Source organism: Carlito syrichta, unplaced genomic scaffold (assembly GCF_000164805.1).
Source record: "Carlito syrichta isolate Samal-C Ts95f unplaced genomic scaffold, Tarsius_syrichta-2.0.1 Scaffold287526, whole genome shotgun sequence".
NCBI lineage: Eukaryota > Metazoa > Chordata > Mammalia > Primates > Tarsiidae > Carlito > Carlito syrichta.
In genome coordinates, this window is record NW_007231622.1 from 818,535 (window position 1) to 845,644 (window position 27,110).

The 27,110-nt window shown below is 37.0% G+C and overlaps 1 protein-coding gene across 1 annotated transcript in view; it reads left to right on the forward strand.

The window, feature by feature from the left end:
- SEC22A (SEC22 homolog A, vesicle trafficking protein) overlaps nt 1–22,421 on the forward strand; it is a 68,489-nt gene extending 46,068 nt beyond the window's left edge. Inside the window, exons 6-7 of the mRNA XM_008052804.2 lie at nt 8,773–8,838; nt 21,548–22,421. Coding sequence (XP_008050995.2) covers nt 8,773–8,838; nt 21,548–21,748 — 267 coding nt within the window. The 3' untranslated portion in view covers nt 21,749–22,421. The remainder of the gene's footprint in view (nt 1–8,772; nt 8,839–21,547) is intronic.
- The last annotated feature ends 4,689 nt before the right edge of the window (nt 22,422–27,110 follow it).

The window sequence follows — 27,110 nt, forward strand, 5'->3', positions numbered from 1 at the left end:
AGTCTGGGTGACAGAGTGAGACTCCAACTCAAAAAAAAAATAATAATAATAATAATAATGTCTTGATATTGGCCTATCAGTTGTAACAAATGTACCACAGTAATGCAAGAAGTTAACAATAGGGGAAACCATGAGCAGGGGAGGCTGGAGTATATGGAAACTGCTCTAAAATAGTAAAGCCTATTTTAAAAAGCTGCCACTAAAACGAAGACTTTCTCCTTAATAACAAATTGAAGGAAGACTAGAAAGGGAGGAGTGCTTTCATGCTAGTCCTTGAAGTTCTTTAATTAGGTATTGCTCCACTTAGCAACAGTTAAAGTACAGCCTGTTATGCCCAGCGCACTCTTAGGAGGTGCCAGATTAGGCCTTGCCTTCCTGTGGAGCGGCTGAGCCTTCCCTTTATATAAGCCAGGTGAGAACATCAGAACCCCAGGTTCAGAAATTTGACAATTTTATGCCTTCTCAGGACAGTGGCCATTTTGAGAAAGCTGATGACAGAGTATACCCACTAGTCCCTGCCAGCTTAGCCCTAGCTCTCCTACCTAGGATCGCCTGGTGGGATAACAATATATTTTAATTTGAACAAAGAAGCTCTGGAAGGACCAGGTGTGGTGGCTTATGCTTGAAATCCCAACACTTTGGGAGGCTGAAGTGGGAGGAGTACCTGAGGCTGGAAGTATAAGATCAGCCTGAGCAACATAGTGAGACCTCAACTCTCCAAAAAATAAAAAAAATTAGCTGAGTGTACAGGTGATATGCACCTGTAGTCCCAGCTACTTGGTAGGCTGAGGTGGGAGGATCAGTTGAAATCAAGAGTTGGAAGTTACTCTGAACTGTGATTGGGCCATTATACTCCAACCTGGGCAATACAGTGAGACCCTTAAAAAAAAAAAACTCTGGAAGAATAAGAAACTAATAAACATGTTGGGAACTGGACAGATGGGAATGGAGTGGGAATGAGACTCTTCACAGTATGTATTTATATGTATCTTTTTATATGTTTTATATGTTGCTTTTACTTTTTGAACTACATGAATATATTCAAATTTTAAATAATAAATATTTATTATCACCTGTTCTGTAAGTAGGAAAAAAAGGACAACTTTTCTTAACCAAACTTAATTAGTAGACTTTTTTTCAGTGACAAAAATTCCAACTAGCGGAAATGTAAATATTTTTGTAGAGGTTAAGGGAAGCCTGGACATTTGGTTATGGGGATTGGGAGGAGGTTGTAGCTTCTTTATGCCCCTGTCTTAGATTCCACCATTTCTATAGAAACTTCAAGGGATTTTTGTTTGTTTGTTTTATTTGTTTGTTTGTTTTAAACAGCTCATTGTAATTATGGTACAAAGAAGCATGGGTAAATCATGATAGGGAAATGGTTAGAGTGGTCTTTTTTAGTAGTAAGTTATTTATAATTTGTGAATTCAATGTAGATGCTTGTATCTCTGATCTTTCTCATATCTCTGACCTTTCTCACTATTGTCCTAGATTAAATTTATTCCAACAACATTTCTTACTTACCTGATCCAGAGGACTGTAAATTGGTTCGTATGGGATTCTTAGCTATTTGGAAAATAAGGACATTTGCACCTGCTGTTGTGTTCCCTTAACTTTACATTGTTTTAAATTCTTTGTTCTGTCACAACCCACCTGACATATTTCAAATACACTCATTAGTACTTGAGGTTCCTAAAACTGATTCTCAGAAGAGCGAGGAAACAACAGAATACAAAGTTGGGATAATGTATTCTCTAAAGAGTTTGTCACCCATGGGTTGTTTTAAACAATTTCCAGCAAATTCTGATCTTCTCACCTAAATGAGAATCACTGACTGCCTTTGAAAATCACTAAACCAAAAGTAGAGACTCCAGTTCCCATTATTGGGAATTTTTATATATGATAGAGAAAAATATTCTGGGAAGTAAGTGACTGGTGTTTGGAAACATTTCTTCTTGTCCTACTGTGAAGATAAATGAAGGAGCACTATATAGTGTTGGAATTATCTGCCTTGTAAAGATTCTGTGTCCTAAAGGATGGAATGGATAATAGGCAAACAAAAGGTGAAGATAAAATGTTGTAATGCAAATGGACACAATGATAAACTTAGAGTTTTAAACCGGTAGCTTCAGGAGTACAAACTATAATGATTTATTTTTCTTTTATATTCAAAGGTACAAGTGCATGTTTGAACTTGTTGTGTACTGGTGGGGATTGGGCTTCGGGTGACCCATTCCCCAGGGAATGAACATTGTACATAGTAGGTAACTTCTGAACCCTAACCCTAGACTAATTTGAACAAGTACATCCTTAGCCCAACTTAACCTGAAAAGAAAATATTCACTGAATGGTGATCTAAGTTCTCTTACTTTAATTTTCCCTAATTAGAATCTGTTTTATTATTGTTCACAACTTATATTAAATAAAAGATCTTTTTATTTTCAGTAAAACCATTAGTCTTAAAATATACTCTTAGCCTTCTCTCTGGTTTTTCATTGTATTGGTGTTAGGAATAATCTCTAGAATCGCTTTAGATAATTTTTGGCCAGTAAAAATAGATCTTTTTGAAGTTGTCTGCTCTGTAGACTTGAGTGCAAATCTCAGAACAGAGGATTTAAACCTTCATCTGTTTTGAAGTTACCTGCAGTGGAGTTATTTCGATCACAGTGGTGATACAGGAAGGGGAAATGCAGTAGATTAAGTGGCCTCACCATTTCTCTAATACTTGATTTAAGAGCAGAGGATTTATTTGGGGATCATAATTTTAGTTCTAGCTGAAAATATGTGTGTATTTTCTGAGTGTGGGTAATATATAGATATTAATTTGAAGTTTACTTTTTAAAGGCCATGAATTCTAAATATTCTTTTTGGGTGCTAGCCACGATTGCTACACTTATCTCTAGTATGTAACTATACCTGAGGCACATTTAAATTTGAGGACCCCGCCTGGGCAACTTGGCGAGACCTCATCCCTACAATAAATCAAAAAAATTATCCGGGTGTGGTAGCACGCACCTATAGTTCCAGCTACTTGGAAGGCTGAGGCGGAAGGATCGCCGGAGCCCAGCAAGTTGAGGCTGCAGTGGCTGGGAGCGACCACTGCACTCCAGTCTGGGTGACAGAATGAGACTCCAACTCAAAAAAAAATAAAAAAAATTTGAGGACCCACATGAATCAACATTCTTGTGTATTGTTAATGATATTTGAAGATTCATCACGTTTGTTTCTTCCAGATTAATAATTGCCTCATAGGGTAGTAGTGAGGGATTTATTCAAATATGTAGCACTGAAGTTTTTCTTTGGTATCTAAGTTTAGATTGGGGAAGTTTAGGGTGAGTATAGTTTTTTTTTAAGTTGGTATATTTGATTTGGTGTTCACAGTAATGTGTAAATTAGATTATTTTCACTCCTTCTTAACTTTGTTCTGAATTTAGAGATGTTAATAAGTTTATTGTGAATTGATGCCTCATGAAGGCATAAGTTTTTATCACATTGGCCTATGTTGGCCGTGTTTCTTTAAGGATCAGCCTTGAATATAAATGATATTAATTAGACTGATGCCAACCTAGAAGTAACGTGTATATGGTACATTAGAAAAAAATGGAGTCTTCTGTTACAGCAGTAGAAATGCTGGCCTGGAAGTCAGGATACCTGGTCCCATCTGACAGTAGCTAACTTTGTGACCTTAGGTGGGCTTATTCACCTTCTTGGATCTCATCTTCCAGTTCTGCAAGATGTAGGTTTTAGACTACATAAGCCCAAGGAGTACCTAGGCATGAACATTCTAATACTCTTTGATTCTAAAATTGTTTGTAATAGCTTATACAAAGCAAAAGTAATCAACTTGCTTTTATTTTTTACCCTCTTTGTTTTTCATAGACTTGTTAATAGCTTTTAAAGAAATAGAAGTCTTTTTAAAATTTATTTAGATATATCTGTGCTGAGATATGGTGCTTACTTTCAAAAGTTCTTCATAAGTAACTACTACATCTGATCACGTTCAGAAGAAAGTAAGCACCACATCTGATTACATACAAGTTCATTGTTATGGGGGAAAATGTGCAAAGAGGAAAATAAAAATCATCCCAAATTTTCTGATATATGTGTGTATGCACACACATATATATATACATGCATATGTCTATTATTTTGTGTTCCTTTTTCACTTAATATTAAAAAGTGAGACTGAGCTGGCTAAGATGTTTGTTTTTGAGTTGGGATCTCACTCAGTTGCCCAGGATGGAGTGCAGTGGCAAGATCACAGCTTACTGCAACCTCAACCTCTTGGGCTCAGGAAATTTTTTCTCCTCAGTTTATAGGCACGCACCACCACACCAGGCCAATTTCTTATTTTTTTTCTCGAGATAAGGTCTCGCTATATTGCCCAGGCTGGTCTGGAATTTCTAGGCTCAAGCAGTTCTCCACTCGGCCTCCCAAAGTGCTGGGATTGCAGGCGTGAGGCACTGTGCTTGGCCTGGCAAGGTTTTAAAATTTTTTGTAGAAACAAGGTCTCACTGTGTTTCCCAGGTTGGTCTCAATCTCCTGGTCTCAAGCAGTCCTCCCACCTTGGCCTCTCAAAGCGCTGGTATTACAGGTATGAGCCACTGTACCCATTCCCTGCTGTTCTTTAAAAACAAAAACAAAAAAAGTCTCTTGACCTATGTCCCCTTCTAATTTTTTGACAGAATAGGCTATGTTTGTTGTCCCACTCCTTTGCCTTCCATTTTCTTAGTCTAATGTGATTTCTTTTCTGCCCACATAATTATTTCAGAATCCCACCAGTACCCTTCTGACTGCCAAATACTGCAGCCACTCTTTAGTGCCTTATCTTATGTGCTGTCTCTGCCTCATATATTATTCAGTTATTTTCAAAAATAGCTTCTTGTTTTATTTCAATTTTTTTAATTTTAGGAAATGTAGACACAAGTTACACTAATAGTTTAAAGTATTTACATTCTTCTTGGCAATCTCTCATCTCTTTATTTCCATAAAACCATTTTCTCCACTTTTATTTCCTCTTTCTCTTCCTATTCCCCAGTTTATTTGATATACTTTCTTCCCTCACCTGTTTTTTATGTAGTGGCATTCTCCAGTATTCTGTCCTTGGCTTTATATTCTTCTGACTCTACACCTTTCTTTGGGATAATTTCATAACGTCTTTTTTGAAAAGTTGATACACACACGCATACACAGGGTAAAATATGCACATGGTAAATTTCAAAGCCTACAAAATTTTATATTTTTACGAAAGCATAATTCTCTTCCCATTTATCTTCATCATAGTCAACCACTGATGCGTCCTTCTAGGGAAATTATATGCATATTCTAGTATATATGTATTTGTATATTTGTAGTAAGTTCCCTACATATGAACGAGTTAGTTCCAAGAACATGCTTGTGAGTCCAATTTGTTCATAAGTCCAATTAGGTTAGCCTGGGTACCCAACTAGCACAATCAGCAATATTGTACTGTAATGTAATAGTTTTATAATACTTTTCACACAAATAATACATAAATACTACTGTACAGTAAAGTACACAAAAGCACAACCACTTGTAGAGAATGCCTGTGTGTGACAACATGCACCAGACTTGTGAACTAACTTATGTGATTGGACATGTGAACGCACATTCACATCTTTGAAAGTTTGCTACTTAAAGGTTCATATGTAGGGGACTTACTGTACTTATGTAATTATTCTTTTAAAATTATTCTTATACAAATGGTAGTATAATCTTAATACTGATTTGCATCTTTTAAAATTTAATATGTAGGAGATTATTTCACATCAATACATAGAGATTCTATTTCATCCTTTTTAGTGGCTGCATGGCATTTTATATTTGTATTTTTCTTTCACTCTTACTACATAACATCCTATTTTGAAAGAATTCACACTTATAGAAAAGTTTAAAGAGTAGTACGTTAACGTTCACTTATATACCTGTCTTTCTTTTTTTTCTTTCTCACTTTCCTTTTTTTGCTGAATCACTTGAAAGTAAAAGTGTATTTATCATTACATTTATTCCAAAATTATTACGTATATATGTCTTAAGGGCTAAGACATTCTCTAACATAATCATAGTACATTTATCACACTACCAAAATTTAAAGTACAGCATTATCTAATATAAAATCTATCTTCACATTTCCAGAGTTGTTCCCAAAATGTTTTTCATAGTATTTTATTTCTCTAATCCAGGACTAGTCAAGAATTAGGACTTGTACTTGGTTGTCATAGACCTTTTATTTACCTACTGTTTAAATAAATATCTGCCAAACTAGCTCTCTAGATCAAACTTTTTCTTGAAGCAGACTTAAATATCTGCTAAATATAATCATTTGAATGTCCCACTAACAACTTTAAGATAGCATGTCCACGGTGAGCGCTGTATCTTCTGCTCTTGAATTACTTTTCCTCCGATACTTCCAACATAACAACATAACCACGAAGCCTCAGAGTCATCTTTGCCTCCTCCCTCTTTGAGACAGCATGTGTTACTCCCTTTGTCTATAATTCTCTTGCTGCTTTGTCTACCTGTTCAGCCTTCAAGACCCAGGTTAAGGTTTACTTCCCCTGGGAAACTTTCTCAGACTCTTGTTTTCTCCAGGCAGAATTAGATGTTTTCCAGTGGGCTCCCTTAGTGTTTTGTATAGACACTTATCCCATCAGGTAACCACTTTGGGGTGAGAATTGTTGATTTATGTATCTGTCTTCTTAATTAGAGAATGAGTTCCCTTAATTGGTGTGGACTTAACTGTTTTCTTTCCTAAGTCTAGTAACACAGTACCTGGCTCGTAAATGCTTAATGGATGTTTATGGGATGGAAGAATATGTTAATAGACAATCTTTATCAAGTAGCATTAAAGCTTTTTCAAAGCTCAATTCACTGTGCATTTGTGGAATTCCTACTATGTGCACTGTTTCATCCAAGTAGTAATATTTATTTTCTGCCTAACAAGAAAGATTAGGATCTAATTGAGAAGTTAGCACCAATATAGAAGAGGTTTAAACAATAGTGAAAAGTAATCTAATTATTAGATGAATGATGCAGACAGTAACCCCAAGGAAGAGAGGAGTTAGTGAATGTCTTTGAGTACTCACTGTGTGCTAGTTACTCTTCTTTGTATCTGCAAATGTTATTTCATTTAATCTCTACAGCTGTTATTTTTCAAAAAAGGAAATTAAAGTTAAATAAATGGTTTAAGATTATAAGTAAAGATTTGAACCCAGGTCTGATTGACTCCAGAAACATACTGTCAAGTGTTTTAAAGGCAATTAAGAGAGTTATAAAGTGATAGTATAAATTTAGAGAAAGAATAATACAGTTTCCAATTGTAGGACAATAAATTATAGTATATCCCCACAGTTAAAGATTATGCAGTCGTTACACATTGTGTGGTTAAGGAATATTTATTATCTTGGGAAAGTGTTTATGATGTAATGTAAAATGCTAAAAAGCAGTATATAAAAGTATTATTCCATGTAAATATATATATAGGAAATACATGAAAAGATTAGCAGTAATTTTCTCAGAGTTGTGGTATTTATGAACTATATAAATTTCTCTTTTGTATAATTTGTATTTTTCAGATACCCTACAATGAACATGAGCTTTTATAATTAAAATAAAGGGCATTTAAAAAATAAAAGACTAGAGACAAATAATCAAGTAGAACTTACTTAAAGTCTCAGAATTATTGAAGAGGAAAGGTTTCATGCTGACCTTCCCTGCCTCTTGGGTACAACCTGCCTAACTTCCCAGACAGATTAATGGTTCCTATTTTAAGATCTTCTCACTAGGATAAAGCCACTCTTCCTCTGCCTTATAGTCAGTTCCATTGCCCAATAGCAGTGCAAAAGGAATTTTCCCTTTATACTATCTTGTGAAGACATAGTGATGAGAGACATTCCTATATCTTGTGGAAGTTTTCATTATATAAATAATTTTTTTTTCTAAAACAAGAAAAGGGCCAAATTTAATGTTCCTGTCTGGAAGAAAAAAAATGTCATGTTCCTACCTGGATTTTATGTTCTACTTCATAAAAGCATTGAAAGAAGTTTATTAGTGTAGACATTTAAAAGGAACCAAAAAGGAATAGGAAAGCATCAGTTGTTACATGTCTTCATTGGTTTTCTTTCCAAATTATTCTGTCATGATTTATCTCTGTTTTTCCTCTGGGTGGCTGTTTTCTAGCATAGTATGTGTGACTGACTAGTCCACATTTTTCTCATTGGGATTTAGCACACTCTAGTGGACAGAAGCTTTTTGGTTTTCACAGTTTTTTAAAAATCATGCCAGATACTTTATTGGACAATTCCAAGATGTGCTTGCTAGATAGTAAAACGTGTCAATATTAATTTGAATCAAGTAGTGACTCAAATGAGCAGAAGTAATTTTGTTGGCTGCTGGAGTGTTGTGAATTTTTATATGGTTTCTTTAGTAGGAAGAAGAAAGGCTTTTTATATTATGTGGGAACTTTTCCCTAGTGGTTTTCATCTTCTCTTGGGTGGGATGAAATTGATGGAAGAGGCCAAGACATAGAGGAACATTTGTGCCTCTGCCTCATACTCCATGAGTCTTATGATATATTTTATGTTTCCATTTGAGGGCTATTGAGGATTTTTATACACTAGTTTGTGACAATTCTTACTATGCATTATGTGTATGTATATATATATATATATAGAGAGAGAGAGAGAGAGAGAGAGAAGGGAAAAGAAATGGGCTCCCACTAGAAAAAAATAATCTTTTATTTTGTTTTTGCAGAGTGATGGTGAAGATTTTAATTACATCATTGCATTTTTTCTTGGAACTGCAGCCTGCCTTTACCAGGTAGATTTTCTTCCATTTTTAAGAAACACTTTTTCATTATCGTTTGTTTCAGGTACCAATTCTAATAATTGATTGTACATTTTAAATACATTTTTGAAAGTCTGAGTTCTTTGCCTGTCTTTTAATTTGAGCTCTGTTAACTTTGTGACCTACATCTCCATTTTGAGTGGACATAGATCCCAGTGAACTTAATATTCTTCTTTCTGTGCCAGGGCTTCAGTGGTGATGTGTTATCTGCCTATGGCAGAAAAAGCTTCTCTAGATTTTCTGGTGACTGGTTATCCAGCTTCCTGGTTCTGCTTATTCTCCAGGCTGAGGATTTTGTACTTTTGGGGAAGTCTTTGAATAGGGAGCGGCACAGCAAAAGCAGTATTTTAGGATATTTAGTTTAGCAGTGATGAGAAGGATGGATTAAGAGCAGAGACACTGGAAGCAAGGAAATTAATTTGAAGGTGATTCTATTACTACAGACAGAAAGTAATGAAAGCCTGAACTGTGGTAATGAGAGTAGGGATTGAAAAGAAAGAAAAGGACATTGAGAAAGAAGACTCACTGAAACTTGAAGATACAATAGACACGAGACTTAAGGAGGGAAGAGATTTTACGCATGGGTGATTTGGAGACTAGTACTCACATTTCCAAGGCCAGAGGAGGCACAGATTTATAGGGAAGAGAGGGGTAACTGAGCAGTTACCCAAACTCAAGAATGTCTTTGTTTCGCTGCTCTATGGGATATGTTTTTTTTTAAAAGTCTTTGTTAAAACAAGTTATAGCAGGCAAGGCCTTTTGACCTAACTTTTATAAGTGACACAGTTTTCTGACTTGTGTAGAAAAAAATGTGAGAAAGATTCAGAACTGCAAATATAAAGCTACCTAGAATTCAGTAGAAGTCTTTAGGGAAATATTTTGAATATATGTACTTGATTTTTATGTAAGGACATTAGAAATTTTAGTTTCAGTGGCCTCATTTTTTAAAGTCCTCAATTTTCTTAGCCATTTATATTATCTTTAGAAATGTTCTGTCAAATTTGACAGATTTAATTATAATGAATAACATTTCATGTAGGAAATGTTAAATGTGAAAACTTGTGTTTGTTAATGTCACATAGTGATTTAATTTTATGAAATATTCTTGTATGTATTTTCTATTTTAATTTCTACAGTCCTGTCACACAAAGAATATTATCTTGTTTTTGAAAATTAGAAAGCTGAGGAAGTTTCAGTACTGTCCTAGATCACATGGCCAAAAAGTGGTAGAGTCAAGACTTAACTCTGAGTCTTCTGATTTTTTTTTTCTCTTTTAATTTTTATTTTGAAATTGTGGGGTACAATTTAGGGGTCTTCTGATTTTAAATGTTGTATACTTTCTACTGTATCATGTTGTCTCTAGGCAAAATTTCTGATTATAATTTTTATAATGTTACAAAGTTAAACTCATATATATAATTGTATATACATGATCTCATTTGATTCTAAAACAATGTGAGGTTAACTATTAACTTTAAAATAATTTTATGAATAATCATGTAACTTATAAGTTTTGATTGCTTTGTCTTAAGTAATTTTAAATGCTTAATAATAATGGCACAATGTATTAAGCTCTTACTTTGTGCTAAGCCCTTTGCATTCATTGTACCAACACAATGAACTAATTTGACTTTTCTTATAGTGATTTGAGCCCAGATCTCTGTGACTGCAGAGCCAGTGCTCCTGCCCACGAGACTGTAGGTAGGCACACCTCTGTTAAATTTCTCAGAACAGCCTGAAGTAGTTCTGAGAGTTGCCTCATGGTGGAGCAGTGTCACTCAGGTGTTCTTTTTTTTTTTTTTTTTTTAACTTGAGAAAAGTGAACAAATTCATGCTTTTAAAAAGAAAAGCAAAAAAGCAATTTCCTTCACATTGACAGGCATGAAACTGTCTGCTTTCTAGATATACTGAGAAGAGTGATAATAATGCTTTTTTTTCCTACAGTAAAACCTAAGTGTTTTACCAAATAACATGCTTTATCTTCAGTTGTCAGGGTATTTTTTAATCCCCTTTAGATCAGACCTGAAAGGCCACTACTACGTGGTTTGTCACCTTTTTCTCTAGGTTGAGGGAGGTTATAGAAGCACAGTGCTCTGCCAGATAGAATTAATTTTGATATGGAACATTTCAAATAGGAAAGCAGTGGATCAGTGTAAAAAACTAGAAACTGCTCCTTTTGCCTCAGTTTTTGTTTTTTTTTTTTAAGTTGGAGTCTCACTCTGTCGCCCAGACTGGAGTGCAGTGGCCGCTCCCGGCCACCGCAGCCTCAACCTGCTGGGCTCCGGCAATCCTCCCACCTCAGCCTTCCAGGTAGCCGCATTTACAGGCATGCGCTACCACGCCTGGCTGATTTTTTGATTTATTGTAGAGATGAGGTCTCACCACCCAGGCAGGTCTCAAACCCGCGGGCTCAGGCAATCCACTCACCTCAGCCTCCCAAAGGCGCGGGATTACAGGCTGAGCCACTGAGCCCGGCTGCCTCAACGTTTTATTTGGAAAACTTTTGAACTTAAAAAAAGTTGAAAGACTACTATACCTAGAGTCATCAATTATTAAAATTTTTGCAACACCTCCCTTATCTCACTCTCTTCATATGTGTATATGTATATACAGATGATCCCTGGCTTAGAATTTTATGTTGATGCAAAAGTGATACGCATTCAGTAGAAACTGTATTTCAAGTATCCACACAACCATTATTTTTTACTTTAGTACAGTATTCAATAAATTACATGAAACATTGAATATGTTATTATAAAATAGGCTTTGTGTTAGGTGATTTTGCCCAACTGTAGACTAAAGTTAGTGTTTTAAGTATGTTTAAAGTAGGCTAGGCTAAGCTCTGATATTCAGTAGGTTAGTTGTATTAAATGCATTTTCAACTTACAGAGTTTTCAGTTTACATTGGGTATATTAGGACGTAACTCCATGTGTCAAGGAACATCTGTCGTTATTTATAAAGTAAGTTTCAGACAAATATACTTCTATGTAAAGTTGTTTTTCTTACTAAATTTTTAATCTTAAGATAATTGTAGATTCACACGGAGTTGTCAGAGACATTTTATGTACCGTTTTCCTGGTTTACCTCAATGTTAATACAAGATAACAGCCAGAGTATCGATACTGATGAGGTCAAGATGCAGAACATTCCTCTCACCACAAGGATCCCTTTGCCTTTTTATAGCTGCATCTACTTCCTTCCGGCTCTGACCCCTCTTAAATCTCTAGCAATTACTAACATTCTCCATTTCTATGATTTTCTCATTTTAAGTATATTATATAAATGAAATCATATGGTATATAACTGTCTTAGGGTGCTGCAACAAATATTATAGACTGAGTGGCTTAAACAACAGACATTTATTTCTCATAGTTCTGGAGACTGAGAAGTCTAAGATAAAGGTGCTGGCGGATTCAGTTATGGGTGAGGGCCCTCTTCCTGACCTGCTGAAGCCTGCCTTCTATGTATCTTCATATAGCTGAGAGAAAAAGCACTGATACTCTTTCTCTCCTTACAAGGTCACTGATCGCATTGTGGGGGCTCTACCCTCATGACCTTATCTAAATCTAAGCACCTCCTAAAGGCCACACTGCCCAGTACTATCACATTGGGGGTTCAGGGCTTCAACATATGAATTTGGAGGGGACACAAACATTAAGTCTATAACAGTAACCTTTTGTGATGGTCATTTTTTTTTTTTGCTCTGGATATTTGGCCAACTTGTTGCATAATCAATGGTTTTTTCCTTTTATTGCTGAGTAGTAATCCATGCTATAGATGTACCACAGTTTTTAAAATCATTTATCCCTCCCCCTGCCCCACTCTCTTTTTTTTTAAAGACAGGGTCTAATTCTGTTGCCCAAGTTGGAGTGCAGTGGTGTAATTGAACTGCTGGGTCAAGACTCCCAAGTAGTTAGGACTATAGATGTGCACTAGCTAAATTTTAAATTTATTTTTGTAGAGAAAGGGTCTTGCTTTATTTTCCAGGCTGGTCTTGAATTCTTGGCCTCAAGTGACGCTCCCAAAGCTCTGGAATTACAGGCATGAGCCAGAGTTGTTCTTGGTTATTGTTAATAAAGCTGCTATAAACATTTATGTACTGGTTTCTCTGTGAACATAAGTCCTCATTTATCTGAGATAAATGCTTAAGAGTACAACTGCCAGATCATGTGGTTGTTTTTTTGTTTTTGTTGTTGTTTTTGTGTTGGAGTCTCACTCTGTAACCCAGGCTGGAGTGCAGTGGCACGCTCACGGCCACTGCAGCCTCAACCTGCTGGGCTCAGGCGATCCTTCCGCCTCAGTCTTCTAAGTAGCTGGAACTACAAGGCGCACGCTACCACGCCCAGCTTATTTTTTGATTTACTGTAGACACGAGGTCTTGCCAAATTACCCAGGTTGGTCTCGAACCCCCCAGGGCTCAGGCAATCGTCTCGCCTTGGGCTCCCAAAGTGCTGGGATTACATGCTGAGCCACCACACCTAGACTGTGTAGTAGTTTTATTAAGAAACTGAAACAGTTTTCCAGAGTGACTGTACTGTCACATTCTCTCCAGCAGTGTGTGAGTGATCTACTTTCTCTGTATCTTCACCAGCATTTGGTGTTGTCACTGCTTTTTATTTTATCTGTTCTGATAAGTGTGTCGTGGTAGCTCATTGTGGTTTTAATTTGCATTTCCTTAATTGCTAATGATGTTAAACATCATTGCGTGTGTTTATCTGTATATATTCTCTTTAGTGAAATGTCTGTGTATTTTGCTTATTTTCTAATTGAATTCTTTGTTTTTTACTTTTTTTTTTGAGAGTTCTTTATACAGCTAGCTCTCTGTATCCATGGGTTCTGTATCAGTGGATTAAACCAACCATGGATTGAAAATATTTGGAAAAGCCGGGCTCGGTGGCTCAGCCTGTAATTCTAGCACTTTGGGAGGTTGAGGCGAGTGGATTGCCTGAGCCCGCGGGTTCAAGACCAGCCCAGGCAACTTGGCGAGACTTTGTCTCTACAATAAATAAAAAATTAGCCGTGTGTGGTAGCACACGTTTGTAGTTCCGGCTACTTGGAAGACTGAGGCAGAAGGATCACCGGAGCCCAGCAGGTCGATGCTGGGGTGGCCATGAGTGTCCCACTGCACTCCAGCTGGGGCTACACAGTGAGACTCCAACTCAAAAAAAGAAAACATTTGGAAAAAAATTGCTTGTGTATTGAACACTTATAGACTTTGATTTTGTGTCATAATTGCCTAAACAATATAGTATAGCAACTGTTTACATAGCTTTTACATTGTATTAGGTATTATAGTTAATCTAGAAATGATTTAAAGTATATAGGAAGATATGCATAGGCTATATGCAAATATTATGCCATTTTATATCGGGAAATTGAGCATCCACGGGTTTTGGTGTCCAAGGGGAGTCCTCAAACCAATTCCCCATGTATACTGAGGAACAACTGTATATTCTAGATACTAGTCCTTTGTCAGATATGTAGTTTGCAGACATCCTTTCCAAATCTTACATCTTGTGTTTTCATCCTCTTTACAAGGTCTTTCACAGAACAAAAGTTTTCAATTTTGACAAAGTTCATTTGATCAATTTTTCCTTTTATGGATCATGCTTGTGGTATCAAGTCTAAGAGCTCTTTGTCTAGTCTCAATTTCTGAAGGTTTTCTCCTGTTTTTTAAAGTTTTATATTGTACATTTAAGTTTATGATCCATTTTTAGGTAATTTTTGTATAAGATATGAGACTTAGCTTAGATCAAGATTCTTTTTCTTTTTTATGGCCTATGTGTGGCCAACACCATTTATTTAAAAGGTTATTTTTTTTCTTCACTGAATTACTTTTGCATCTTTATAAAAAATCAGTTGGGCTTATTTGTGTGTGATTATTTCTATGTTTTGTAATCTATTCCATTGGTTTATGTGTCTTTTCCTCTACCAGTACCAGCTTGTTTTGATTACTGTAGCTATATAATAAGTCTCAAGTTCAATTTTTTAAATAGTTATAGGGCTGTTCAAATTATCTGTTTCGTGTTGAGTGGATTATGGTAGTTTTTCGTTTTTTGAGGAAGTGGTCCATGTCATCTAATTTATCAGATTCATGTGTTTAGAGTTGGTTGTATTCTCTTACTGACCTTTTGATGTCTGTAGTGATAGCCCGTTTCATTCCTAATATTGTGGTAATTTGTATCTTCTCTTCCATTTTTTCCTTTTTTTTGATTTGGAGTCTTACTCTGTCACTCAGCCATGCCCAAAGCCACCGCAGCCTCAACTTGCTGGGCTTGAATGATCCTTCTGCCTCAGCCCAGCTAATTTTTCTGATTTATTGTAGAGATGAGCTCTAGCCAAGTTGCCTAGGCTGGTCTAGAACCCTTGGACTCAGGCAAACCTCTTGCCTCTGCATCCCAGAGTGCTGGGACTATAGATGTGAACCACCTTACCAGGCCTCTTCCATTTTCTTTGTCAATCTTACTTGTCAGTTTTATGGATCTTTTCAAGAACCAGACCTCTCGTTTTACTAGATTTCTAAAATGATTTTTCTGTTTTCAGTTTTATTAATTTTTCAATTTTTCCTTCCTGATGCTTGCTTTCAGTTTATTTTCTAGGTTTTTCATGTAGGAGCTAACATGATTAATATGAGAATTTTTTTTTTTGAGTTGGAGTCTCACTCTGACACCCAGACTGGAGTGCAGTGGCACGCTCCAGGCCACCGCAACCTCGACCTGCTGAGCTCTGGCGATCCTTCCGCCTCAGCCTTCCAAGTAGCCGGAACTACAGGCACACGCTACCACGCCCAGCTAATTTTTGATTTATTGTAGAGACCAGGTCTTGTCAAGTTACCCGAGTGGGTCTCGAACCCCTGGTCTCAGGGAGTCCACTTGCCTCGGCCTCCCAAAGTGCTGGGGTTATAGGCTGTACCACTGAGCCCAGCTGAGAATTTTCTTTTTTATAATGTATCCATTTGGTGTTATAAATTTCCCTCTCTTAGCACTTATCTAGCTGTATTCCATAAATTTTGATATGCTGTGTTTTCATTTAGTTCACTTTAAAAAATTTCCTTCATCTTTGACCTATGGATTATTCAGAATTGTATTGCTTAGCTTTCAAGTGTATGGAAATATTCTCATTATTGTTCTGTTATTGACTTCTAGTTTGATTCCATTGTGTTCAGAGAACGCACTCTGTGTTATGTCACTTCTTTTAAATTTGTTGAGATTTGTTATATGGCCCAAAATATGGTCTCTCTTGATATATGTTCCATAGGCACTTGAACAAAATGTGTATTCTGCTGTTGTTGGGTGAGTAGTTTTTAATGTTTAGATCATATTGCTTAATGGTCTTATTGAGTTGTCATATTCTTGCTGATTTTCTGTCTGGTGTTATGCCAGTTGATTAGAGAAGAGTATTGGATTGTAGATTTTTCTTTTATTAATTTAAGTTCTATTTTTTCTTTGCATATTTTACAACTATTATTGTTTGATTAACACTTATTTGGGATTACTGTATACATACATATCGCAGTCTTCTGGTGTTAACATTTTATTAGTTCTTCTTGGTGGATAGACCATTTATCATTATGTAATGTTCCTCTCTGTCCCTGGTCATCTTTTTTGTTTGTGTGATATATACTTACTTTCAACTTGACACTTGACAATTCTAAGTGAGTTTGTTTTTTAATCCACTCTGCCACCCTCTGTCTTTTCATTGCTGTATTTAAGCCATTTGCATTTATTGTAGTTATAGACATGTTAGGGCTTGTTTTTTGTTTTGTGTTTCATTTTGCTGTTTTTTAATCTTCCTGTAAACTTAAACATTTTTTAAGAATTCAATTTCAATGTGTTTACAGTATTTTTGAGTATATCTCTTTGTATAGCTTTTTAAATGATTGCTCTAGGTAGTACATTATACATACTTATCAGTCTTCTGGTGTCAACATTTTACTGATTTAGGTGGAATGTACATACTGTAGCTCCCTAGACATCTTTTATCCTCCAATATAAAAGATTTTGGTAAACCCCCCAAAAAACTAGAATAATGTTTTGGAAGGTGAGCCTCTTATAGGACAGGCTTCCCCCACTAGGAACCCATAGGCATTAGTGTACCAGCTAGCATTGTTGTGAGAGACTGCGTTTGGCTTCAGTGAATTTTTCTGTGGCAAACAGGTGACTGGTTCTTCCACCATGGCAACACACCTGTCCACACCGTGCTGAGTGTTCAGCAGTTTTTGACTCAAAATGGCATGATCCTGTGCCCCACCTTCCCTGTTTACCCAAACTTGCCCCAGTCAATTTTTTTTATTATTGTTGTTTCCCCAGTTGAAAGATTCCTCAAACAGAAAATTTTGCCATTGTGAAAGAGGTGAAACAAAAACGGCAGAAGCACTGAAAGGCATCAAAGTTGATGTATTCAAACACCGTTTGTAGCTGTGGAAAAATCATCTTGATAGGTGTATTGCATCAAATGGAGAGTACTTTGAAGGTGACTGAAGTGTAAATATGTAAGAATAAATACACCATTTTTTATAAATTCCAGGTGTTTTTAGATACCTGTCATATAATTGGCTTAAATATTTCCTCTACATATATTTAGAACCACATCAGACATTGTTATAATACTTTTTGTTTCAACCATCAGACATCATTTAGAAAACTCGAGGAAAAGGAAAGCTTATTGTATTTGCACATATTTTTGCATACCATGTTTTTTTTCTTTCCTGATGTTTCAGTGTTCCTTCTTTATTGTTTTCTTTCTGTTCAGAGAACTTTCTCTAGCCATTGTTTGATGGTATATCTGCTGGTGACAAATTCTCTTAATCTTCTTTCATCTGAGAATGTTTGATTCCTAAATGAGGCTTTTGTTGGATATAGAATTCTGGATTGACAGCTTTTTTCTTTCAGCATTTGAGAAATGTTATTCTGCTTTTTTCTTGCCTCTGTGGCTTCTGGTGAGAATTCTACTATCTTGTTACTGATAAGAAATTCATTGTCTCGTTACTATCAGATGAAGTTGGATGTCCAGAGTCCTACATGGTCTCCAGTGAGATCACAATAAGAGGTGAAGGAGGGACTTAGTACCATCTAGTGGGAATGAAAGTCCTAGCTTCCTACTTGCCCTCTCTGAAGCCATGCTGCAGAGTTGGTTGGAACATCTGCTTACGGTCTTCTAAGCTCCCCACATGACCTTTGGTGTGGGTACAGGTGGGTTACATGGTCTTTTTGGTGGAGTGTTTGACTGGAATATAACCGTTATTAACAGTTTTGTCTTACTAAGCTTGCCCCTTTCCTGTATTTTGCTAGAGAGAGCAAGATACTCTTATTGAGTTTTTGGGTCTGCATCCATTGGCATTTCTAGTTGGCCAGCTTCTCCAGCTCCAAGTCTGAGATATATGAGGCAAGAAAGAAAACTCAGGAAAGTTACCAGTGTCATTCCTTAGGTCTCAAGGTCCTTTGCTTGTCTGCCTTCTTGCTGCAATTCAATCTTTTCATGCTTGTTTTATATATGATGCCCAGTATTTTTAGTTGTGCTTGGAGAAAAGCAAGTTTCTACTCTGTCCCATCTTCCCTGAAATAGAAGTCCCTGCGCAGTTTTCATGTAAGTTACAGACATCATGATATTTTACCTCAAAATACCTCAGCATATATCTTCTAAGAAGATAGACATCCTTTTAATCCTTCTGCATAGCCATAACATCACATCCAAGAATTTCACACTGATACAATATTATCTAATAGAGGATTAATCTATAATAGTCTCGTAGCCTTTTGTTGTTGCTCTGTTTTATTTTATTTTTGTCTTTTATAACATTGACTTTTTTTTTTTAAAGAGTTCAGGCAGGTACCCTATAGAATGCCCCATAATCCGGATTAATCTGTTACTTTTCCTTTATTTATTTATTTAATTTTTTTTGAGTCAGAGTCTGACTCTGTCACTCAGGTTAGAGTGCAGTGGCACGATTATGGCCACTGCAGCCTAGACTTGCTGAGCTCAGGTGATCCTGATCCTTCTACCTCAGCCTTCCAAGTAGCTGGGACTACAGGTACACACCACCATGCCCAGCTCTTTTTTTTTTTTGGTAGAGATGAGGTCTCACCATGTTGCCCAGGTTGGTCTTGGACTCCTGGGCTCAAACAGTCCTCTTGCCTCAGCCTTCCAAAGTGCTGGATTATAGGCATGAGCCACCATGCCTGGCCTAATCTATTTCTTATTATTAGATTCAGGTTAAATGCTTTGGTGACAGTGCTATATAGTAGAATATGTTGTGTATCTCTCATTACATCAGTCAGGAAATGTAATAAGTTTGATTATTTAAGGTGGTGTCTGTCAGGTCTTTTCATTACAAAGGTATCTTTTTCTTCTTTGTAATCAATAAGCAATCTGCCAGGTGTGGTGGCTCATACCTGTAGTCCCAGTAGTCCAATTAATAAATGTGGATAAAATTATAGAAATACAAAATCACCATTAGGGAAACACTACAGTAATTAATGTTGCAGGCAAGAATCATCAATGAATGTCAAAATTAGTGGACAAAAGTATGATAAGGTTTTCACATAGTCCCAACCCCACCCCCAAGACACTTAATAATTGCACAGAGAATAATAGTAACTTCACAGTAGAGAAAACTGGCAGACACCATCTTATTAAGTGATACAATTTAACATCACCAGTACTAGCACATATTGCATATCACCTCTGTGGTATTCTTGTCAGAATTGCATATCCTCATTTCAGTCTCAACAAGACATCAGACATATCCAAGTTGAGTGACAGTCTATAACATAACTGATTAATATTCTTCAAGACCATCAAAATCATGAAAAAATTTTAAAAGACGAAGGAACTGTTACAGATTGGATTCAACATGACAACTAAATGCAATATAGAATCCTGGATTTGATTCTGAAACAGAAAAAGGACCCTAGGGGGACAACTGGCCAAATTTGAATAAAGTCTGTAGATTAGCCGGGCTCGGTGGCTCAGCCTGTAATCCCGTACCTTGGGAGGCTGAGGTGTGTGGATTGCCTGAGCCCGCGGGTTCGAGACCCCGCCTGGGCAACTTGGTGAGACCTCATCTCTACAATAAATCAAAAATTACCCAGGCATGGTAACGCGCGCCTGTAGTTTTGGCTATTTGGAAGGTTAAGTGGAAGAATCGCCGGAGCCCAGCAGGTTGAGGCTGTGGTGGCCAGGAGCGTGCCACTGCACTCCAGTCTGGGCGACAGAGTGAGGCTCCAACTCAAAAAAAAAAAAAAAAAGCTGTAGATTAGTTAAAAGTATTGAATCAATGTTAATTTTTTGGCTTGATTATTGTACCAAATTCATTTAAGAGGATAACATTAGGGAGAACAAGGTAAAGAGTATACAGGCACTCTCTATTTTTGCATCTTTTTCTCTAAGTCCAAAATTATTTCAAAAGAAAAGCTGATTTTTTTGTTTTTTTTTAACCTTCTATTCCATGATAAACATCAATCAGATAAAATAAATGCTTCTAATTCATTTTTCTTGGGTAGCAACATTTTTACGTAAACAAAGTCCTAATTTGTATAAAAACTAAACATGTTTAATGGAATATTTCCACATTATTTGTGTATTGTAACAAATACCCTAATGTTCTCCCCATTTAGAAGCCTGGATACAATTTCACACAGAGACCTGTGCTGCTCTCATTAGACTTTGTGATCACATGTAATTCCTATATTTACCAGGTTGTGAATTTTAGACGTCTTCTAGAAAGCACTTCATTCATTCAACTCATTTTATTGAGCACTTATGTCCCAGGCTCTATTCTGGGCACTGGAGGTAAATGAATGAACAAAACAGTCAAAAATGACACCCCTCATGAAACTTAGATTCTATTGAAAGCTTATAGATGACAAAATGAGCACATTTTTTAGGCATATGGATTTGTAGTATACCATGGAGAAAAATAAAGCAGTAAAGGGTGAATGCCAGAATGGGGTGGGGAGCATTTTCTTTACTATCTCATCTAAAATAGCACTCACTAACATTCTCTATTCCCCTTTTTCTGCCTTTTCTTTTTCAAGATATGTCTATTTGATATTATATATTAAAATATGTTTATAATCCTTCCCCACTAAAATTTAATCTCTGTATGAGAAAGGTCTTTGTTTTACTCACAACTGAAGAACAATACCTGACTTGTAGCAGGCCCTCAATAAATATTTGTTGAATTAATTCTCCCTCAAATGTTTAGTCAGATGCTGTGTATAGATCCTTGCATTTAATGGGCACTGGTAGAATTTTGTGGATTTCATTGATACTCAGACTCAGATTATATAAGAGTCCATGCTATGAAGTAGCTTGTGTGAGCTTTTTGTACTTTTCTGGGTGAGAATGGAACTCCCTCAGACCCTGTGATGCTTCTTGTCCATCACAGGGAATTTGCCCAGCCTGTTTGCAAGGGAGTAGTTCAGTTATACTGCCACTTAAAATATGATTCAAAATAATTTTTTTTTTGAAAAATGAAAAACATAAAAGGAAAAATGTCTTTCAAGCTGTGGAACTTTCATAGCTGAATGTCTTCGATGTGCTACATTATCTTATCTTTAGATAAGAAATACCCTTATTCCATTCTCATATTTTACTCTCTGGCTGTAACAGTTTTATATTAGGAACCTCTATTTATTTTCCTGTAACTCTAATCATCTTTCATTTTTATATTTTGAACAGTGTTATTTACTTGTCTACTACACCGGCTGGCGGAATGTCAAATCTTTTTTGACTTTTGGCTTAATCTGTCTATGCAACATGTATCTCTATGAACTGCGCAACCTCTGGCAGCTCTTCTTTCATGTGACTGTGGGAGCGTTTGTTACACTACAGATCTGGCTAAGGCAAGCCCAGGGCAAGGCCCCTGATTATGATGTCTGACACTATCCTTCATACGCATTGCCTTGCCTTCAGGAGGAAAAGGAGAGAACCTATCTTAACTGCCACTGTGATGAAGAAACTGTTCACTATAAATGAGAAGCTCTGCTTTATTTCTCTCCAACTTTCCTTTTCAAAATCAGCATGGCATGCCTGTGAGTATACAAGACCTGCTAGGAAAACTCCTCTCAGAAGAAAGTTGGCCATGAGATTGTCATTCAGAGGAGGCAGAGGAAAAGGAGACCTCTCTTCATGGCTGTAACAGTGAAAGAGCAGTCAGATATCATTGGAAGACTTGACCAGCAGTCCTGAATCAAAAAAAAAAAAATTCAATTAAAAAAAATGTGGTACTTGCTCTGAGGACCAAGCAGGAGCTCTACAACCTGAGTTTGCCTTTGTGAGGCAATAGTATAGACCAAATTAAAAGATGCTGCAGAAATTGGAAAGTTTATGTTTTAAACAAATGACTGTGCTAAATATCAGATTATTTGCACATTTATGGTACTAAGAGTTTATGAAGTTCAGGATGGTGTGGAATCGATTCTTTTTACTTTTGTATTTTTGCGTGATTCTTAATCCTGGAAATCACTTTATGTAAAAGAAGTCTGTGTTAAGCTCAACTTTGAAACATCACAAGTATTGAAAATACAGTAATGTATGTTTCCTTTCTAAACCATGCTTGTCCTTTCTTTTGAGATCACTTTTTAAAAATGTGATTCATTAGACTATAGCTATTGTTTCCCAGACTTCAGTCTCTTGAGTACTACTTATATTATTATTTACTTAATATTTATCTTTTAAATTTTTAAGTATTTTAAAAAGAAACAGGTCCTACTCCCAAGTGGAAAACCAGTATGAGTTTGCCATAAATAAAAAGTAACCACAAATAAATAAGATTAACACACAAAAAAGTTTTTAAGTTCTAGTTACATACAAATGCCTGCCAAGGCTCTGAATCTAAAAGGCTGCTCTTTGTGGCAGTGAGAGAGATAGAGATGTTACTTAGCGCCAAAACCAGGCTCTCTCTCATAATCAGAGGATGAAAGACAATTGTAAAGGGAATGACATTCTCACTGTGACTCAGCATTATTCTGTGTGTGCACCACCTAAAACCATCTTGTTTGCCACCTGTGGCATGGATCCTGCACTGTGGAAACACTCAACTATACTAAGAATCAGAAGATTTTATGGTTTTGATGAATTGAGCACCTATATATCTGAGAGAACTGACTTACATTTTGATAGCATTATAAAGATCATTTAAGCAGTTATGTATTAATAATATAGAAAGCACATTTGATTCCATTAGTAAAATCTGAAACTCTCTTGGTTTTGGAAGTCATCTTCATGAGTGATTTTCCTTAAGGAAAAGATTCCAAACAAGAAATTAATAGGATACTGAAATTTGATGTCATTCAGAAAAAACATTAGACTCCATTACATTGTCATTCTTGTTACTGGGCAGATTTATTAGGTAGCTAATAGTCCAAAGGCCGAAGTCATTGAGCTACCTTGTTCACCTGAACCATTGTGGAGACATCCAGAACTGTGAAATCTTTCTTTTTTTTGAGTTGGAGTCTCACTCTGTCGCCCAGACTGGAGTGCGGTGGCCGCTCCTGGCCACCGCAGCCTTGACCTGCTGGGCTCCGGCTATCCTTCCGCCTCAGCCTTCCAAGTAACTGGAACTACAGGCACGTGCTACCACACCCGGCTAATTTTTTGATTTATTGTAGAGATGAGGTCTCGCCAAGTTGCCCAGGCGGGTCTCGAACCCGTGGGCTCAGACAATTCACTCACCTCAGCCTCCCAAGGCGCAGGCTTACAGACTGAGCCACCGAGCCTGGCTGTGAAATCTTTCTTAACTGGAAACTTTGCACTCTCGTTTTAGGAGAATGAGGTAAAAGGAAGACAGTAAGCTTATGATATCAGGGATTTATTTAAAACAAGAAACTGTAGCTCACGCCAGTTTTTGCCTCTAACAAGTCTGCATAGAAATTAAGTGTATTCCCAAGGTATCACATGATCCTAAATCATCAAAACAACACTGAATTGTGTTTGGCATTTTGCACTGACTGAACCAGGGAAGTGAGGTGGTTCGATTTAGAAATGTTTTCTAAACTAATAGTTAAAACAAAGAGTTTTTTTGTAAATAGTCAATTAACTGGGAAGTTGGAGCATTCTGGTTAATTGTGATTTTGCTATGTATTGATATTTTATAGCTGTTTCCAGTTTGGTTCAGGAGCTTTCTCCTTATCAATGAATTGAGTTATAATGTTTGGTATTTGGATCCATTTAGAAAGAACACTTGAAAACGCCTCACCAGCTATTTTTAGAAGCTTGATTTTGTTTTGTTTTGTTTTTTACCAGCTATTTTACGTAAGAGAATGTTTACATCTTAATGTAAAAAATGAAAACAAGTATAAATAATGTTTTATGTATAGAAATGCTTGCTTTCATTATTTGGTGCCTGCATTTCTGAGTGTTTGTAGCTTCTCTGCTTGCATCATGTTGCCAAAGAAACTGCATTGGAAAGAGAAATTGGTGTGAAAAAATCCTTACTCTTGAGAGTCACTTAGGCCTCTGAGGTGTATGCCCTTATGTTTACACTGCGTGTTTACTTTAAGAGCAAGCCTGAATTTACCTCATCACGTGAGTCTTATAGCACAGCAGTAGTACCTGCCCTCATGTTAAGGGGGAGGACAAGGTGAGTAGATATATTTTATCTTAGTTAATTCTGAAATACTGCTTTTTGACTAAGGTATGCCATGAGAGCAAAGATACCCTCTTTTATATGCTTAAAGTCATTGCAATATTTGCTTGCTTTTGTGGCCTGTATTTGAAATGTATTTATACTTTACCTCTGTCCCAAAAGAATTTGAAACAGCATAGCAAGAAAAGACATACAACAATGTTTTTTAAAAAAGAACAGAAAGAGAAGAAAAGATACATGAAAATGGAAAGAAGGGTTAATACATTTTATGTGTAAAATTTGACTCTGGAACTCTCTGGAAATTAAGGCTAAAAGAAGGGAAACAAGTTATGCTTTACTCTATCAGTAGGTTAAAAGCATATCAGTTCCTTTGGGGAGAATCTTTCTTGATGAATTTTGGTAAAAATGTTCTCACTTGGGGGTCCTGAGAAATACTAAAATGAATAGAATTCTCAGTTGTCACGTATTTGCATTTTATGATTGTGTTTTAGGTCCTCAACTTGTACCAGCTTTCAGAGGCTTCCATTTCAGGGTTTTGGGGTGTGTGTGTGTGTGTGTGTGTGTGTGTGTGTGTGTGTTTGTGTTTAGTAAAGGAATTTGTTTTCATAAGTAAGAATTCTTTCTATTTTTATTTATTTATTGTAGAAATGAGGTCTTGCTATGTTGCCGAGGCTGGTTTCAAACTCCTGGGCTCAAGTGATCATTGTGCCTCGGCCTTCAAAAGTGCTGGGATTAACAGATGTGAGCCACCACACCTAGCTGATAAGTAAGAATTCTTATCCTAACCCAAAAACAAGTAATAAAACTCTTTGAGAATCCATTTGAGACAAATGCCTTGAATCATGGAGAACATTTACCCAATTTATAATTCTGTAGCATATAAAGTGAATGTGCTATCCCTGGCTTAGCACATTTACTTTGCATTAAATGTGGTCTTTTTCACAGTGGAATCTACTCTGGAGAAATGTATGACTCCCTTTCTGTTAGGCATATGTGAAGTCCCATTAGACTTCAACTTTGTCAAGTCTGCACACAGACCAGAGATTTGTCATAAGGGACATAAGCTCCATGTCACAGAGGAGACAAGTCCTCTGTGCTCCCCCAAAAGGCAGCAGTTGGCCTTTATTTCAGAAGATTTATTGAGGAAACCAGGGATGTACTCTGAGTATTGAATTTCCAAAGGCACTCAATAAAATGTGTGTGTACTTTTCCTGTTATTATTTTAACAGACTTTTGGTTCATTTTAAGAGCTAGAACTACTGTGGAGTGTGTGGTAAAAGAGCTAATAAATTATTTCAAGCACAGCCACCACTCACACCAAATTGAACACTTAGCCCTACCACAAATTATAGGTCACTCTTCAGGGCTGCATTCTTTGTCTGTGGTCAAGGCTTTTTGTACTTTTCTGCCTTATTATCTCTAAGGAAATGAAGTACTTCTACCTAAAATGCTGTGGTAAAATAAAACCTGAATTGGGCGTTAAGTTGCCTTTGGTAATATTCTGGCTAAAAGTTAATTAAAGAAATCCTTCCAGCTCCCAGGGTTCTGAATAAGTATGTGTGAAAGCTGAGTCAGCTGAGAATGTAACGCTGAACGTTATTCATCAGGTGAGCAGGGTCTCGTCATCAACATTGGTGTCCTGGGGCTGCTGTTGAATGCTGGTGGATTGCAGCTCCTGTGGAAGCATTGAGTTTTTCAGAGAGAAGGAGAATCTGCAGCTGCCACTCTTTCAAGGTCTCTTTTTCAGTGGCCAGGCTCTCCAGGTTATATTATTTAGCAGATGAAATCACAGTGAACTTGGAAATACTGAACGGTTGGAAGCCTTGTGGTGTGCCCCCTTGTGCTTGTTCACAGTGAGTGGTGGTGATGCGTGGGCACATAAGTTTCTTCTGCATTGGCAGTGCTTGTGTATCATCAGTTATCTCGGCACACTTGGGTTGTAGGGAACTCGGGAGAACAGGCTTAATTCTCAGAGTTCCTGAAATCAGTGCCCTGGCGTTACAAATCGTTCCCTGTGTCTCTTTGGCAACAAATAGTCTATTCAACCCAGTCTCACCCCCAGTTCACATTTACCCTTTTCTCCTGCATCCCACGGCACAGCAGTGCAGGCATCACCCACAGAACGCACATGCCGGCTCCATCTGACAGTAGGAACCAGGATGCACATTCCATTTCTCATTTGGTCCTGGCATCTTTCCCCAGCTCTGCCTTGGTCGCCTGCCTCCTTTGTGTCAGTGCTTTTCTTCAAAGCTGTGTTGCAAAGGATCTTGCCTAAAGGTGAAGCCTTGCAGTGCCTAGAATTAATGAACAGAATGCTGTCTAGAGCATTTTGTGGGCCAGTGCTAGGTCTTCCTACATAGTCAATCCCTATGGCAGCCTGGGATGGACTGTCTCATTTTCAGTTGAGGAAGCTAAGGCTTAGGTCAGTAACTTGTCCTTTGTGTGGTGGGTGTGGAGTTTAAACCTGGGATTCAGGTTTAAGTGATTTAAAAGTTGGTGCTTGGTTTTCTATGCATCTCAGAAAGAAAATTCTTAGAGAATGTATGTTACTGGCAACAGTTACAGCAGCAGTGAGGACAGATGAAGCAAACGGGGAATCCCCCCAAAATGGAATTATCTTTTGGAGGGCAAATTCCTTGTAGTCCAGGCTTCCCC